The sequence below is a fragment of the Periophthalmus magnuspinnatus genome, chromosome 19 (assembly GCF_009829125.3).
Source record: "Periophthalmus magnuspinnatus isolate fPerMag1 chromosome 19, fPerMag1.2.pri, whole genome shotgun sequence".
NCBI lineage: Eukaryota > Metazoa > Chordata > Actinopteri > Gobiiformes > Gobiidae > Periophthalmus > Periophthalmus magnuspinnatus.
In genome coordinates this window covers 11,139,721-11,153,984 of record NC_047144.1, presented here as the reverse complement: position 1 = coordinate 11,153,984, position 14,264 = coordinate 11,139,721, and the positions used below count along the sequence as shown (strand labels likewise).

At 36.9% G+C, this 14,264-nt stretch overlaps 1 protein-coding gene across 1 annotated transcript; it reads right to left on the bottom strand.

Annotated features, from left to right (window-relative positions):
- Window positions 1–102: 102 nt before the first annotated feature.
- ttll6 (tubulin tyrosine ligase-like family, member 6) lies at window positions 103–13,821 on the bottom strand. The gene is made up of 17 exons (XM_055229836.1): window positions 13,796–13,821; window positions 12,259–12,416; window positions 9,794–9,950; window positions 8,929–8,964; window positions 8,725–8,843; window positions 8,348–8,478; window positions 8,109–8,265; window positions 7,891–8,034; window positions 7,546–7,631; window positions 7,079–7,304; window positions 5,892–6,070; window positions 5,104–5,292; window positions 4,075–4,231; window positions 2,939–2,989; window positions 2,717–2,908; window positions 1,336–1,474; window positions 103–683 (listed from the first exon to the last, which is right to left on the bottom strand). The coding sequence occupies exons 3-17, from the start codon at window positions 9,948–9,950 to the stop codon at window positions 409–411; spliced, it is 2,238 nt and encodes a 745-aa protein (XP_055085811.1). The 5' UTR covers window positions 12,259–12,416; window positions 13,796–13,821; the 3' UTR covers window positions 103–408.
- Between the last annotated feature and the right edge of the window lie 443 nt (window positions 13,822–14,264).

Sequence of the window (14,264 nt, the reverse complement as noted above, 5' to 3'; positions counted from 1 at the left end):
ATTTTTTTCAGAACAGACCTTGTTCAAAAAGCAGCATACAGTTAGTCCCATTATGTAAGGGCTCTTTTAGTGGTAGGCCTTCTTAACTGTCACCATCAAATATGAGGCTAAAACCTGACAATAGGTTTTGTTTACATTTCTTACCTAATATAACATATTTCACAAGGCATGTTCACTTCCTTTTTGGCACATAGAGCTTAGTTTCATTAAACTGTTCCCCTTTAGAGACTATTATGTAAACAAAATGTCTGTCATCACACAGTGGATAGAAACATGTGAATCTTTTGTGTTGTTGACTTTCACTGAGGCGAAACATGAGTCCAGATATAGCAGTCCTCCCTGTGTTTGTGCATTCACAGCTTTGGTCCATCTTCCACTTCCTTAATCCCTAAATATCTGTTTCTCTTCTCATGTGTCTGTCTGCATATGTGGTTTCAGGCCTTTTCCGTGCGCTGCTGCTCTTTGGGAGGGGTGCTGCCTGGCAGTTTGAGAGAAGCCAGGCCTCCGGACCAGGGGGGCCCGAGTGGAGATGACTAACAGGCTCTGCAGGGTGTCAGCGTCCTGGGTCATGTAGGGGCACCGCGTCCGGGCTTTGGGGATCTGGTTTATGAGTGGGATACTGGCCCTGGCGCGGCTGTACGTGCTGCTCTTACTGTCCTGACGACCCAGAGAGGAGCTGCCCACTGCAACAGAAGCACACACAGGGAAACAGGTGAGCATGTAGTCAAATACACAGAGGTATGCTATGGGATTTTTGTGTTATTTAAAATTTAAAGCAAATAATGATATTTACTTAGGATAGGATTAGGATAATAGATATACACATAACTTAAATGGTCACTGTGTAGACAACACTATCGCCATAACTGTATGATACAAATAATAATACAAATACTTTAAGTTCTCATTACTGTTTCAGCCATGAAGTCTTTATAGCTAAATGCATTCATAATTATATATTTTTAGTACATTTCCATATTGTAAAATGTTCAGATAATGCTTCAAAACTATATTTTTACTTTTAAATGTATAAATATTATAATAATGTCTTGATTGTCAAAGAGACTTAAAGATGTGCCTATCTCACAATTTTATATTTTTGGTTAATTAAATAATATTTTATGTGATTATTATAGTTGTAACAGAAGTGTCTTAAATGTATTTGAAAAATAATGAAAATATCACACCATAAACACTTCGGGGCTACCAAAACAGATATGCAGACATAAAATATTATATATTATATCATCAAATATGTGTATAAATCAAACCAAATTCAAATAGTTGAAAATTTGTTATTGTTCCCAAAATAATCCCCAAATTCCCCAAACTCACCAGGGAAGGGGATCCTCTGGAGGCTGCCGGTCCCAGAGTCCTCTGGTCTGGTCTCAGACTCAAATCCCGTTGTGTTCAGGGTCCTCTGTTCAAAAGTGGACCGCAGTAACCTCGGCTGGGTCATGTGGGAGTGAATGAACTGCACAGTCATAAAATATAAAAGATTATGGAGTTTTAATTCTCTCATCATCACATTTCATTAGGTCTCTAAATTACAACAGAGGGCCCCTAATTTTGAGAGACCAAAATGAGAAGAAAATCCCTGCAGTAATAATACCTGGGTCTGTGTATTTTTTATTCAATTTTTTTATTTATTTTTTATTTTAGTTTTTATGGTCAGGGAAGTACTTAATTTGATGTTCAGGATATTATTAATATTTAAAATGCAAGACATGGAATTGCACTATAATGAGTAAGCTTTTGCTATTGCTTTGAATTAATTTACAAAACACTAAACTTACACAACTGATAGTAATTTTATGTGGTTACAAATGTTCATAGGATTCATTTGAAGCACGTAAGTCATATTTTGGCTCTTTTTTTCAGATAATAAACAATGATAAAATGTTTGTTTGTACCTGGTGTGAGAATGAACTTGGCTGCTGTCTTTTCTGAGACACAAACAAATAATCCAGCTGAAAAAAAAGAAAATCAGTACATTATATATATATATTTTAAAATATCATTCTAACATCCCTAATATAAAAAATACATAAAGCCTACATAATATAAAAGTGCTTAAAATGAATATCTACAAATACTCAGGTCAAGTTAATATCTACAAATACTCAAATTTAACAAAGGAAAGAGAAGGGCAGTGATGGTAGTTTAACAATAACTATGCATCTACTACCAAACTAAACCATGCTCTCACCTCATATTTCATAGCATTATTCTTTTATTCATTTACTCACTAACAAAGCATCAATAGCTCATAGTATGCCCCCCTCCCCAATCCACGCTCCTGTGATAGAATTGTTTAGTGTGATGTCACTTCCGGGTACAAGGTAGGCAGCAGTGTCGCAAAAAACAAAAAACAAAAAAAAAAAACGATGCTAGAAATCAGCTGTGACATCATCACTTAACAACTCCATTGAGCTTTATAATCAGACAATATTCTTATCACCGTTTTTTGTTGATGTTTTGTTTGTCTCTTCTTGTCTGCTCCTTGTCACATGTACAGTACAAAATAGTAAAAATAAATAAATAAGTGATAATCAATGATCCAAAGATGTGCAATATGTTATGCCTAATGCCATTACTGTGTATTTGATTGACAAACGTGCTGCATGATTCCAACAATAATGATAATGTTCTCATGGAAGAATATATTAATGTTCTAATATCTTAATTGTCATGTCACTTGTAAAAGAGGCCTCACCTTCGGGTGCTGTGTTAGGTGCAGGGCCTGTGTGGGGGCGGGCCTGTTCTCTGCTGTGGCGCCCCCTGTCTGTTGCTGCTGTTGAATCATGTGGTGGATTTGATCAACCACCCCGAGGTCTTGCAACAGCCTCTTCCTCTCTAGCAGCCCCCGGACCCTCTCCAACTCTTCCTCCGTCTCCCTGTCCTCTTCCCCCTCTCCCCCCTCTCCCCCCTCTCCCCCCTCTCCCCCCACATCCACCAAGCCCATCAGCACACAGGGGTTCTCTGCGAGCTGGGGACAAATACATAAAGAGGATCACAATGGAAAAAAGCACCATCAGCAAAGACAATATAAAGCACACAACTTAAAGGTATTTAAGTCCAGTGTTTCCTGCTGTTTTTTGTTTGCTATGATACGGGGGCATTAATGATCTGTATCAGAAGATCCACTGGATGTATCATGCCAGTGGATACCTCGTTAAGTAGTTTGGTACATGCAAGTTTATATATTTAACATATACATATAACAATATAAGAGGAATTAAGTCTTATCCTTTTTTGAAATTTACTGTACATGTTTATAACTAAAATAAGACTACAGGGTGTCACAGATATAATCTTTTAATCTTCTGCATTTATGAACGATCCGTACAGCAGTTTATTTATACTTCAGTGACAAACTTACATTCAAATTGATTTTGCTCTATTTTTCTCATGACAGTTGAAACAGGAATCAAAAGTGTGTCTCAGAAAAGGTTGACCACCAAAAAAAACAAAAAAACAAAAAAAACAAAAAACAGTTACCAATAGTCAACTTATTTTTTTAACAGTTTAATTTACTTACACTGAAAACAAATCAAATTGATTAAATTAAGTGGATAACATAGAAGAAGTTACATTTTTATGTAATAAGTGAGCAATTGTCCAGTTCACTATAAAGGAATTATAAAGTTACTGACTATAAGTGTTCTGGTACTAATCTGTATTTTTCTCATAATATGAATGTTTTAATACCTGCTAGTTAACAAATAAATAATTACATAAACTAACACAATACTAACAACAATGCCAGCACATATGTTTAATTCAATTTTCTCTTTGTACATATATTCATGGTTATTTGTTTACAATAAAGTCATTTCTGCCAGTGAACCTTGATAACATTGTTTATTTTTTCTGGCTTGCCTATAAATAATATCTAAATTTAAAATGTGAGGCATGTAATAATAGTTATCTACATAAAGACTACTGCAGCTAATTTGCATTGGACAACCGCACATTTACGCTGCAGAGGTCAGTCAGACTATGAACCATTTATCATGTGGTGAGAGGCGGTTGGTACCCTCTAGTGGTCACAGATGAAACAACAGCACTCACCGGTCCGGGGTCCGTGGCAGAGTTTTGGAGGTTGCTTTGACTCCTCCTCGGTCTCACTCTCTCTCCCGCGGTCTCTCCCTGTAAGTCCTTCCTCCGACCCAATTTCAAATCCCTCTCCTTCTGCTCCTGCTTCAGACGCAGCTCCTGCAACTGCTGCCTGTGTTTACAACAATACAGTGCAGATGATATTCAAGCACGTACTTTGTGTTTGAGAGATATATATAATATCCTACGTAAATGACATTAATCAGTTTTGTTTTAAGCAATGTAAATTATGTGTTTTTTCTACATTTCAAACTAACAGTGAACTAAATCTTCATATTGATTTAATTATAGTGTGAGGATATGACAGTATATTGTACAAGAAAAAAAACAAACAAAAAAACAAAACAGGTTCATAAGTGTGAGCGTCCTTTATGACTTTATATATACAAAATGTGGCAATATTAAAAATGAAAATACAAGAAAGACTTTGAGATACATAAGCGTTTTTAAATTGTTCAGGGTAGATCAATAATGTCACCTGTAAAAACACAAATCAGTGCACCTTTAATTAAACTGATATTTGGCAGCACTGAGTCTCTTTAATGCTTTAAAGGGCTTCAGTGGGATATTTCAGACTGTATATTTACTTCAGGGTTAAAATACTGTTCACTGAAAATGTGAAAGGAGAGAATGATAGGTAATTCTGCAAAACTTTCTAACATTTATGTTGTACTAACCATGTATTTGTATGTTGTTTTGTTTTGTTGCCTGCCTAGGGACCCAAATGTAAATTACTTTGCAAGATATAATCCGGCATATTTTCGCTGATTCAATACACGTAAGGTGCATTTTCTCTGTCAAATAAATTAAAAATAAGAAAGTGTTTCATGTTGACTGTTGTTTTGTTTTTTTCTGTTTAACATAAAAAGAATAAATATTTGAATCATTAATAATATACAGTCTGTCCTTGCCCCTCTCACTCCACAGTATTTTGAGATGCACATCCGTACAGTGGGTACCATGAGTGTAATGCACGGCTTGTACCTGGCACACTCCTCTCTGGCCTTGGACGCGGTGGTTTCCTGAAAGAGCGAGCTGCTGTGTTTGAAGTACTTGTCATATTTCTCCCCTCCCTCTCGGGGGTAGATCCTCTTGAAGCCTCCCAGGTGTTTGGCCTCGTACCTCTCCATCTGCTCCACGGAGGCGGCTTGGCACTGGCGCAGCTCCTCTGACCTGGAAGTGGGGACATGGCATCACTAATCTAGAGACAATTAGCACGTCTTTGAGCGCACAACCTTGTGTGGAAAAACTCCTTGTTTATGGAGATAAGGCTGCACAAGTTTGGGAAGAAAAATGTAATTTAAATTTTTCTAACAAGTATTGTGATTAGTTTTGCGATATATGTTTTAAAAGTAGGATTCTGTTTAGAGTGCACATTGTAAATGCTCCGGTAGCATTAACTGTTAAGAAAAGTCTGAAATATGAACTGATAAACTAATCCAAGAAACCCACAAATTTAAGAGCATATCTGTAGAGGTCTAAACTACAGCCGCAACAAGATTTTCTATAAAAACAACACTCTAATATTGATTGATTTACAAACAGCTCCCAGGAGTGGAGTGTTTAAACTCTCCTATTAAGGCCCACATTTTAACACTGCGTGAGTTGTGTGGTCCTCTGTGTCCTTTCTCCATTTCATTTTTATTCGGCTCTGTTGTTTTACCATTTTTATTAGTTTTAATGGATTGGATTATCTAGATAATTGGAGCCCTTGTGATTTGACATTTGTGCCAACTCAGATTAGATTACTATTAATTGGGCAGTTGTAGTACCTGGCCTCTCTGGAGCGATTCTGTTGTAGCCTGTCCTTCACCCTGCGTCTCTCCTCCTTTGTGATCTTTCGACGGTCACATGCTCCCAGGTTGATGAGGACCAGGGTGTCATAGAGCAAGGCATCCTTCACTTCACGATCCAGCTGAGAGTCAGTGGTGAAACTGGGGGAGTGATTGACCTGCACAGAAACATCACAGCACATTTTACACCATAAAGAATAAATGTTGAACTACAATATGGTATGGGCTTTAGGGCAACAGAGAATATAGAATTTCAGGGATAATATGATAATAATAGCTGTGAACAGAGAATGTACTACTGTAGAATTGTAGCTGCTGTTGTGTCACGCCCAAAAAAATCTATTAAAAAAGTAAATTAAAATATTGTTATTGGAATTTAGAGGGCCACTGAATTGCATACATACACATGCTTTGTATGCTTATGCTTACAAAAGAGCTGAAAATGTACTAACACTACAACTGGCCTCTTCTTTTTGGATGGATATTATTAACAATGAATATATGTCCACCACAGATAGACGCACTTTTATTTAGCGGAAAGGAGAGCGAGGATGTTGCAATCTACAATGTCACCACAAGAGGACGCAAAAACTGCACAAAACATTTATACTGTCTAGGGAACCATATTGATGCTAAAATCTAAAATCTAAAAATAGATAACTCGTTATGCTTACTTAAACCATTAAATTCCTGCCTAATGATAATATCAAATTGCTATGGAAAATATTTATAGAATAATAACCATATGTTAGCCAAAAAGCACATGTCAAACCCTTTTCTTTTTGCTATTAGGCCTGTTACGATAACACATTTGAAGCATGATATATTGTTACAAAGAAATATTACAATAAACTATAATACTTAAGCTATTTTACACCACTGACACGACAGTAAACCAAGATAAGCTTATTTTTAAATAGACAGAATCATTTAAAAATCCAAGCAGCAACAAATAAATAGCAGAATTAAATAATAATTAGCCAAATTTGATTATATTCCATAAAAATGGCAAAAATCTCCCCACTATTGAAGAGAAATTTTACATATGATAAATACTGAGCCCCAAAATATATTGTTCCAGCTTTTATATATTAAATGATAAGTTGATATAGTAATTATCGTGACAGGTCTAGTTGCTATTGGTGTATATAATAACAAAACCTCACCTCTAGGAGCCATGGCCGGAGCCTGTGATCGAGCAGAACGTCGAAGCCCAGGATTTCAAAGCAGGCACTGCCGTTGGTGTGGTTTGGGAAACAGGTGTGGTAGTTGTGCTTTAGGATCGGATGAGCTGAGATCAGGACCTTTATTATAACGTCTTCAATGTCATTCCACATTTTCTCTGTGTTGCAGTTCATGACCTCAAGGTGCTTATTCAAGGTGGATAACTTTCTATAAAACAGCACAAATCGAAATCTCAGGACTATCTACAGGTTTCAGAGTGATGAAAAATTTGCACTGTTGCCATAGCATTTAATAATTAAAGCAAAAATATTCTATCTTTTGAATGGTAAAAGTACTCAAAATGGTGCCTACAAAGAATAAGCAGGAACCCAAGAATAGAGCATTATATGATTAGAATTCCCGCCAATGATATTGTCAATGGTGAGTAATATTACTATGTAAAATGTACCTTTTACTCCCAGTGTCCTCGTCACGCACAAAGTTTTCACTGTGTTTATTTATTGAGTAGTTGGTTAGATGCATGCACACATCTTCCTGCCAATGGAAATACAACATAATCAAGAAACAAGTGAGCTGACAAATCTATACATATTCACCAAATGAATGTATTTTCTGTGAGACTTTGGTAGCACAGGTTATCTTTGATATCTGAATCATTTTCAATCATACAATTATTTATGATTGTATAGTACAATAAGAAAAAAATGTAATTACTTTTGCTAATTGTTCAGTTTGTTTCAAAGGGAAAACACTGCCATCGGTATAATGCAAGATACAGTAGATATTGACTTACCACATTGTTATGGGTTGGTTCATTGTATTTTGAGGTACAGAATCGAGCCAGACCTTCTCTAAACATGAATATGCTGAAAGGGTCACATGATGTTACCAGAACGTAGATTCGCAGGTCAAATTTATAACCGTCAATTATCAGCGGCTGTCAACGAGAAAACAAAATTTAGAATTTGAGATTGAATTGAGGAGATTTGTATTTGTAGAGAAGGCACTTACTTTAGAAATGTAAACTTGGCAGATCATATGTTCCCCAGGCTGTATTTCTTTACTTGCTTTGGTGATGAAGATGCCCTTGCCTTGGCACCCACTGTCTGGCTTACAAATGTATGTCTTGTTCTTTTTGGCCCTGGTGAAAGCTTGGAAGTCACTGAAACTGCAGAGCGTGACATGGTCATAAATAAATAAAGACAAAAGCTAACTTTGTATGAGATTTTGAGTGAAAAGTGCAAACTGACTCAGCAGGAAGGCACCATGTTCTGGGGAAGATATTGTAGTCTTTGGGGAAAAGTTTGAGCATTCGGTTCAAGTTTCTTGCCAAAAGGTCTTTACGACAGATTTCACTCATTCCAGGAAAATGGTTGATTTTCTGCAAAAATTACAAGTTGTTCAGTTGTAATGCTTTTTGAGCTGTTATGCATACTATAAATTGCATAGTACAATTTGGTAGTAAATTGTTCTTTTGATTTTTTTTAGTTTCTGATTTTCTGCCATGACAATGGTAATAAAACATTTTCTGATTCTGATTTTAAATGTATAGTGTTTTAGTGTTCTTGGATGCATGACATGCGATAGACTGTATATTCATTTTATGTACTGATTTAAGCCGTAAGACCTGATAGCGTTTCATATCCTTGACTCGATCCAGAGACACAGAGCAGTCGGTCCAAAACAAGGTCCAGTCCTCGCCCTCTGCTGCCTCCCGAAGGCCATAGCGTCTAGCTGCACGTCGAACTGTTCACATGGACACAAATTCACCTTTAGAGACAGCAACACAGTACTCTTACATTTATTTAAGTGGAACATAGTTGTAACATACCGCTTTCATATTTACAGTTAGTGAGGTTAATCCACAGTCATCTGAAAGAGATGAACAACAGAAGGACAGACATCTGCTTTACTGCAAAACCCTACATGCTAGGGCTGGGCAAAAATTGATTAAAGTTCAAATTAATTTATTAGGGAAAATTACATTGAAAATGCAAGAAAGGCTGATCACTGCAATTAGTTTAGCACAGGGCCATGCAGCGCTGACTGCTTTAAAATTGGTGACATCAAATTAAATGTTGGGGGGGATATGCTAAATGCAACAGATTGTTTTATCTCATTCATAAAAGATTTCCCCAATGGCCAAAGGGTTAAATATGATCACCAAATACAATCTTTTCAGTTTTGACCATTTTCTGTAGTTTGCAGAACATTTTTAGTGGAGAGAGGGGAAAAAATAGAAAATTTAATTTTTGTGAGAAAAAAAATACAACTACAGACAAAAACGCCCAGCCCAACTACACATGTTAACTAAAACCAAACAATACATAAAGTAATAAAGGTACGCAGCGTAACCTCTGGTGGAGGGTCCACCACCTGCTTGTCTCCATGGATATGTTATTGCTTTCCTTGGAATGTTCCACAGAATAGCAGGAAACCTTTCTATCGTTATGGAGGCAAACGGTTGATGCCAGCAGGTTAAGTTACAAGTCAGATATTTAAGAGCAATATAACACTTGGATTGTATAAATACCTGATGGATGAGTTCAACATCATACCATGGAACATTCCACATCTCCAATGTCACAAACAGGCGACAGACTACTCCCCCACCAGAAAAGTTACATTCATGCACCTTTATATTAATTTGAATCAGAAGTAGATGGCATATTACAATAGAAATAAAGTAGTAAAATACCTCTTCTTGGTCTTCCTCTTCTTCTTAGTGACTAGAGGAGATGTGGCAGCGCATGTTTCTGTTTGGCTGTTGTTCCCTGAGGCCTCTCCTTGCTCTCCATATTTACAAGGAGCTTCTTCATTGTCTTTGTTGAGATTGTCCAAAGGTAGACCCATCTTTGGTTCAAAGGGGGGGGGGGGAACACTTTTTAATGGCTTATGAAGTTAAACCAATCTGAAGAGAAGTAATGATATTAAGGAAGGAAAATAGGTAATAGTTTATAAAAAAAATACTCTGCTGCCTTGACATACTCTACTGTAAAAGAAGGCTAAGTTGATGTTGGAAACTACAAGGAGAAAGAAAATTGTAAAAATTGTAATGCAATGAAAGAGAGAGTTATGCAAATGTTAGATTAGGTACACATACTGTAAGTAGTCTCAGTCAATCTGTATACAAAAAAACAACAACAAGGCACTCAAAAAGTCTACAAATATGAACTCAGTGTTCACAGGTAATTTTGTATTCATAGGTTTCAGAGAGATAAAAAATAGGACCATTTCCAGAATGATTAACATTTTTAAATAAAATAAATAAATTACTCAAATGTATGAAACCCATGAATAGAGATTTAGATCACCTAGACCCAGACCCAAATAAATACTCTTACTCACACCCATCTCAGTATTGCATATCCCACTGTTTATTTCTCTCAGCACTGTGTAGGTTTAATTAAAATTATTTTATCTTCATTGCGTTAGTGAGCAGTTATTACATGCTGCGTTTATCATGGGCTGTGTTGTGGTTTCTCACAATGAAACTCAGTCAGACAGAACCACTAACATGCTGTAATGGCACACACAGACTCATGTTTCCCGTTTCCATTTCTCTCATCAGGCGAGTGCTCCAGCTCCTGTCAGCGCCTGTCAGCACCTGTCACACTCACAACGCATTCAAGGCTCATTGTGGCAGGACCAATACTAATACTAAGACATGTGGGAAAACAGAAAGTGGCATTTGATGTTGGCAGAGCAATGAAAAGCAGAGATACTAATAGGCTATATGTTCTTGATGTTTCTTGTATAACGTTAATACAATTGTATGTTTATTGATAATTACTATAAATATAACATTTGTTTTTGTTAATCTGAGGCCTAAAACATGTAGAAATTGTATTGATATTATGACCCATGACTTCAGATATGTATTAAATTGTGAGAAAACTATATTGTTGAATCCTTAGTTTCAATATCAGTGGCATTTTGCTTATTTTCTGTTATTTATTGTTGTTTGTATTGAGTATAGTATTGATATTGTTTCAAATATCAATACTATAGAATCACATGACTTAAAAGGGTCACAGCACATTAAAGCTGTTTGTTTAGAGAAATTAAATAAATTAATTGACTTTTTGTGCTAACTCTCCTAAAGACAATGCACAGCACTTGTCACGGCAAGGTCTCAGCAGCGCACCTTTGGGTGCTATCTAGTGTCTTGTAGGTTAAGGTGAGGTCAAGCTAATTTGTGATAATGATTGAGATTGAATACTTGAAGGGGGTGGCTCTAAGGAAGGACATCCCAGGTCCGCAGTGGGAGGTGATGGTGCCAGGTAACATATATTTGATCTGGATAATCCTGGCCCCGAACCACTGGCTTTGCACTGGGTTTGAGACGCTCCACTGACCTAAGCGCGGATACAGTTACAAACACAACCATTTCTCAGGCTCTCCCTCACTGCAGCAGTTACACCTCCGGACACCTTTTGTACAATGTGTCTGTCGCAAACAATAGAGACAATCATGGAGACTTATGTTGTTGTAAATGTAAAATGTCAGACTCACAAACAGCAAATCAGTCACGCCATCTGAGAGTGAGAAGACCAAGGTTAGGCCTGCACACTCAGTGTACCTCAGTGTATGATTTAATAAAATAAATGTGTTAATTGTGAGAAAACTGAAATCATCTTACATCTTTCTTTATCTTACACTCTTATATTCAAACTTTATTTGTTCAGTTTTTTGAAGAGCCATTCAAAATGAAGAGAAAAGTGAAATATTCTGTATCTTTTCTCTTCACTGATTGCAACTTCATATTTGAACTTGCATTAAAATTATTATTTCAAAAGTATTATGATTTTCATCCTTCAACTATAGCCTTATATTGAAAAAACTAACCTTAAAGCAGTAAAGATTCTCCCAGATAGTAATGGCTTATTAAGCACCAAAACATCACATCTTTCACAGTTAGTCAATACTACACTGACCAGACTATCTATGGTCTCTCAAATTTAAATGCTACATTTTAATGTACGTAAATTACTTCTTCTCTTTGATAATTAATGGTTACCAACCTTGCTTAATATGTCATTACAGCTTAGCATTTTAACTAGAGACAAATCCTTTTTTCTATTTCAGACTGCAGTATTTTTCTTCCTTTATGCCTTGCATTGATAACAGAAAGTCGCTCTGATAAAGAGGTCACACTCACCTGCTCTGTTCGGCCTACATTTGGATCGTCCAGTGTGCCCGCGGATGCCTCAGTCTTGAAACATTTCACTTCAAAATCTCTTCAAGAAGCTTCCACTGTCCTCTGTAATTGAACCAGTAACCCACATTTCAGTTGCAGATGTTGCAAGCTCTTGTATCCTACAAAAGAAGAGTAAATTTATATCTCACAAGGATGCCTTAGTTGAGATTGACTGACACTGAAGAAACTTGTCCCGCAACAGATCTGGTGTCCAATTAAAAACTGTGGAGACAAACCTGATCCGTTGTGACATGAAGCTCAGATAATGAGCAGGAGAACTCAGCAGGGAGTTAGAGGAGAGAGATAATCCCCCATATTTGTAAACTGAAATTGGAGAGGTGCATCTCAGCACCTGGACCTGTTAAATTTAAATCTCTGCTGAAAACACAGAGGTCTGAGCAAACAGGCCGGACATGGATCTCCTGCCAAGCTACAGAAGGCTACTGTTAATTGAATTGTGCCGCTGTAACAAAGGCATTAGTGCAATTAAAGTGAAAAGGGTGTTGTAGATAATCTGCGCTGAAATAAAATCAGATAAACATTGAATGATAATCAGGGTAAGGATATAGCCTGAGGTAACCAAGTTTGATGTGGTGTGATCTGTGCCAATTACAGCAATCAGCCTTAATTAGTCATAAGTCGCCAATCTTACTATGTATCAGATTTAGCTTTTTTCCCCCTCCACCTCCATTATGATTTCTAAGCATTCATTCAGCGTTCACTGCGGACATTGAAGGAAACATATTGTGAGAAATAACAATTTGGAAACAATAGAGATAGTGGGGTTTCAATAGAAAGCAATTTCTACTGAGAAAAAAAAGTGTGTTAATTATCCACTAGCTCCATAGAATCATGCTTGCCTGCTATCAGCTAGTTATTTCTCCCATTGGGGAAAGTCACTGGTCACAGGAAACATAAAGGCTAAACTAAATTGTTTTTCACTTTAATCATCAATTATGATTGACCAGCCAACAAGGACTGTGGAAAATGACTATCATAAGGTACACAAAAAACAAGTGCCACGATCTGCTCAGTTTTACCAAAAACATTGTTTGTGTAGGCTATTAGCCTAATCTATGATCTGCTTCATATATAAAAAAAAACCTCCTGCAATGAAATAGCTGAGAACTGTGGTTATAAATAGCCACTTTTCTAGTCCCATTTACTTCCTTGTGAATACGTGCAACTAACTATTAGGTATAAGCTACGTTATATTAATTAGGCAACTACTTGTCGTCAGGCTTCATGTCCTTCTAAAGCATGTTTACTTTGTTTATGTAGCCAACGTTAAACGTTTTTGTGACATGCATTGTATAGGTCGACCAAGTAGTTTATAAAAATGAACTTACTGAAATGATTAGCATTACCGAGGCTCACGACGAGCAGCGTGACAGTGCCCGTTGCTATGGTAACGGAATGCCGACTTCTACTATCTACATCTAAGCAAAACATTTGATCTTTTAACTCAGCTTTAAACAATATAAACCAGAAACTTTACCAAACGAAAGGTTCCCTGGCCGTTCGTCAGTCAACAGGAGTTTCTTTATTATTATAGTGATGTCTCAGTTCACAACGCGCCTCGGAGCTCCCCGGCGCGAAAGTAAACAGTGAACCCAGCCACACGGCTTCACGGTTATCTTTGTCACTTAAACCTTTGGACCTGTCAGAATGCCCAATTTTAGATATTTATTTAATTACTTACCTAGAAATGTTGTTTTCACAAAGGCAGATAGTTTTACAAATACAAATAAATAAATAATTTGCAGAGAAAAACTTAGCGGGTACACTAAAGAAGGTTGAGAACCACTGTAGTAAAGAATAATGGCTCCCCCTTGCGGTCTTGAAAATAGTTGCGTCCCAGGTTCCATGCCCGTAATATCCTCATCTACGTGGAGGAAATTTTATTAGACCTATTTTCGAGGAGTTGCCACTACATGATGGGCCCATAAACTGACTGCTAGTTGCCG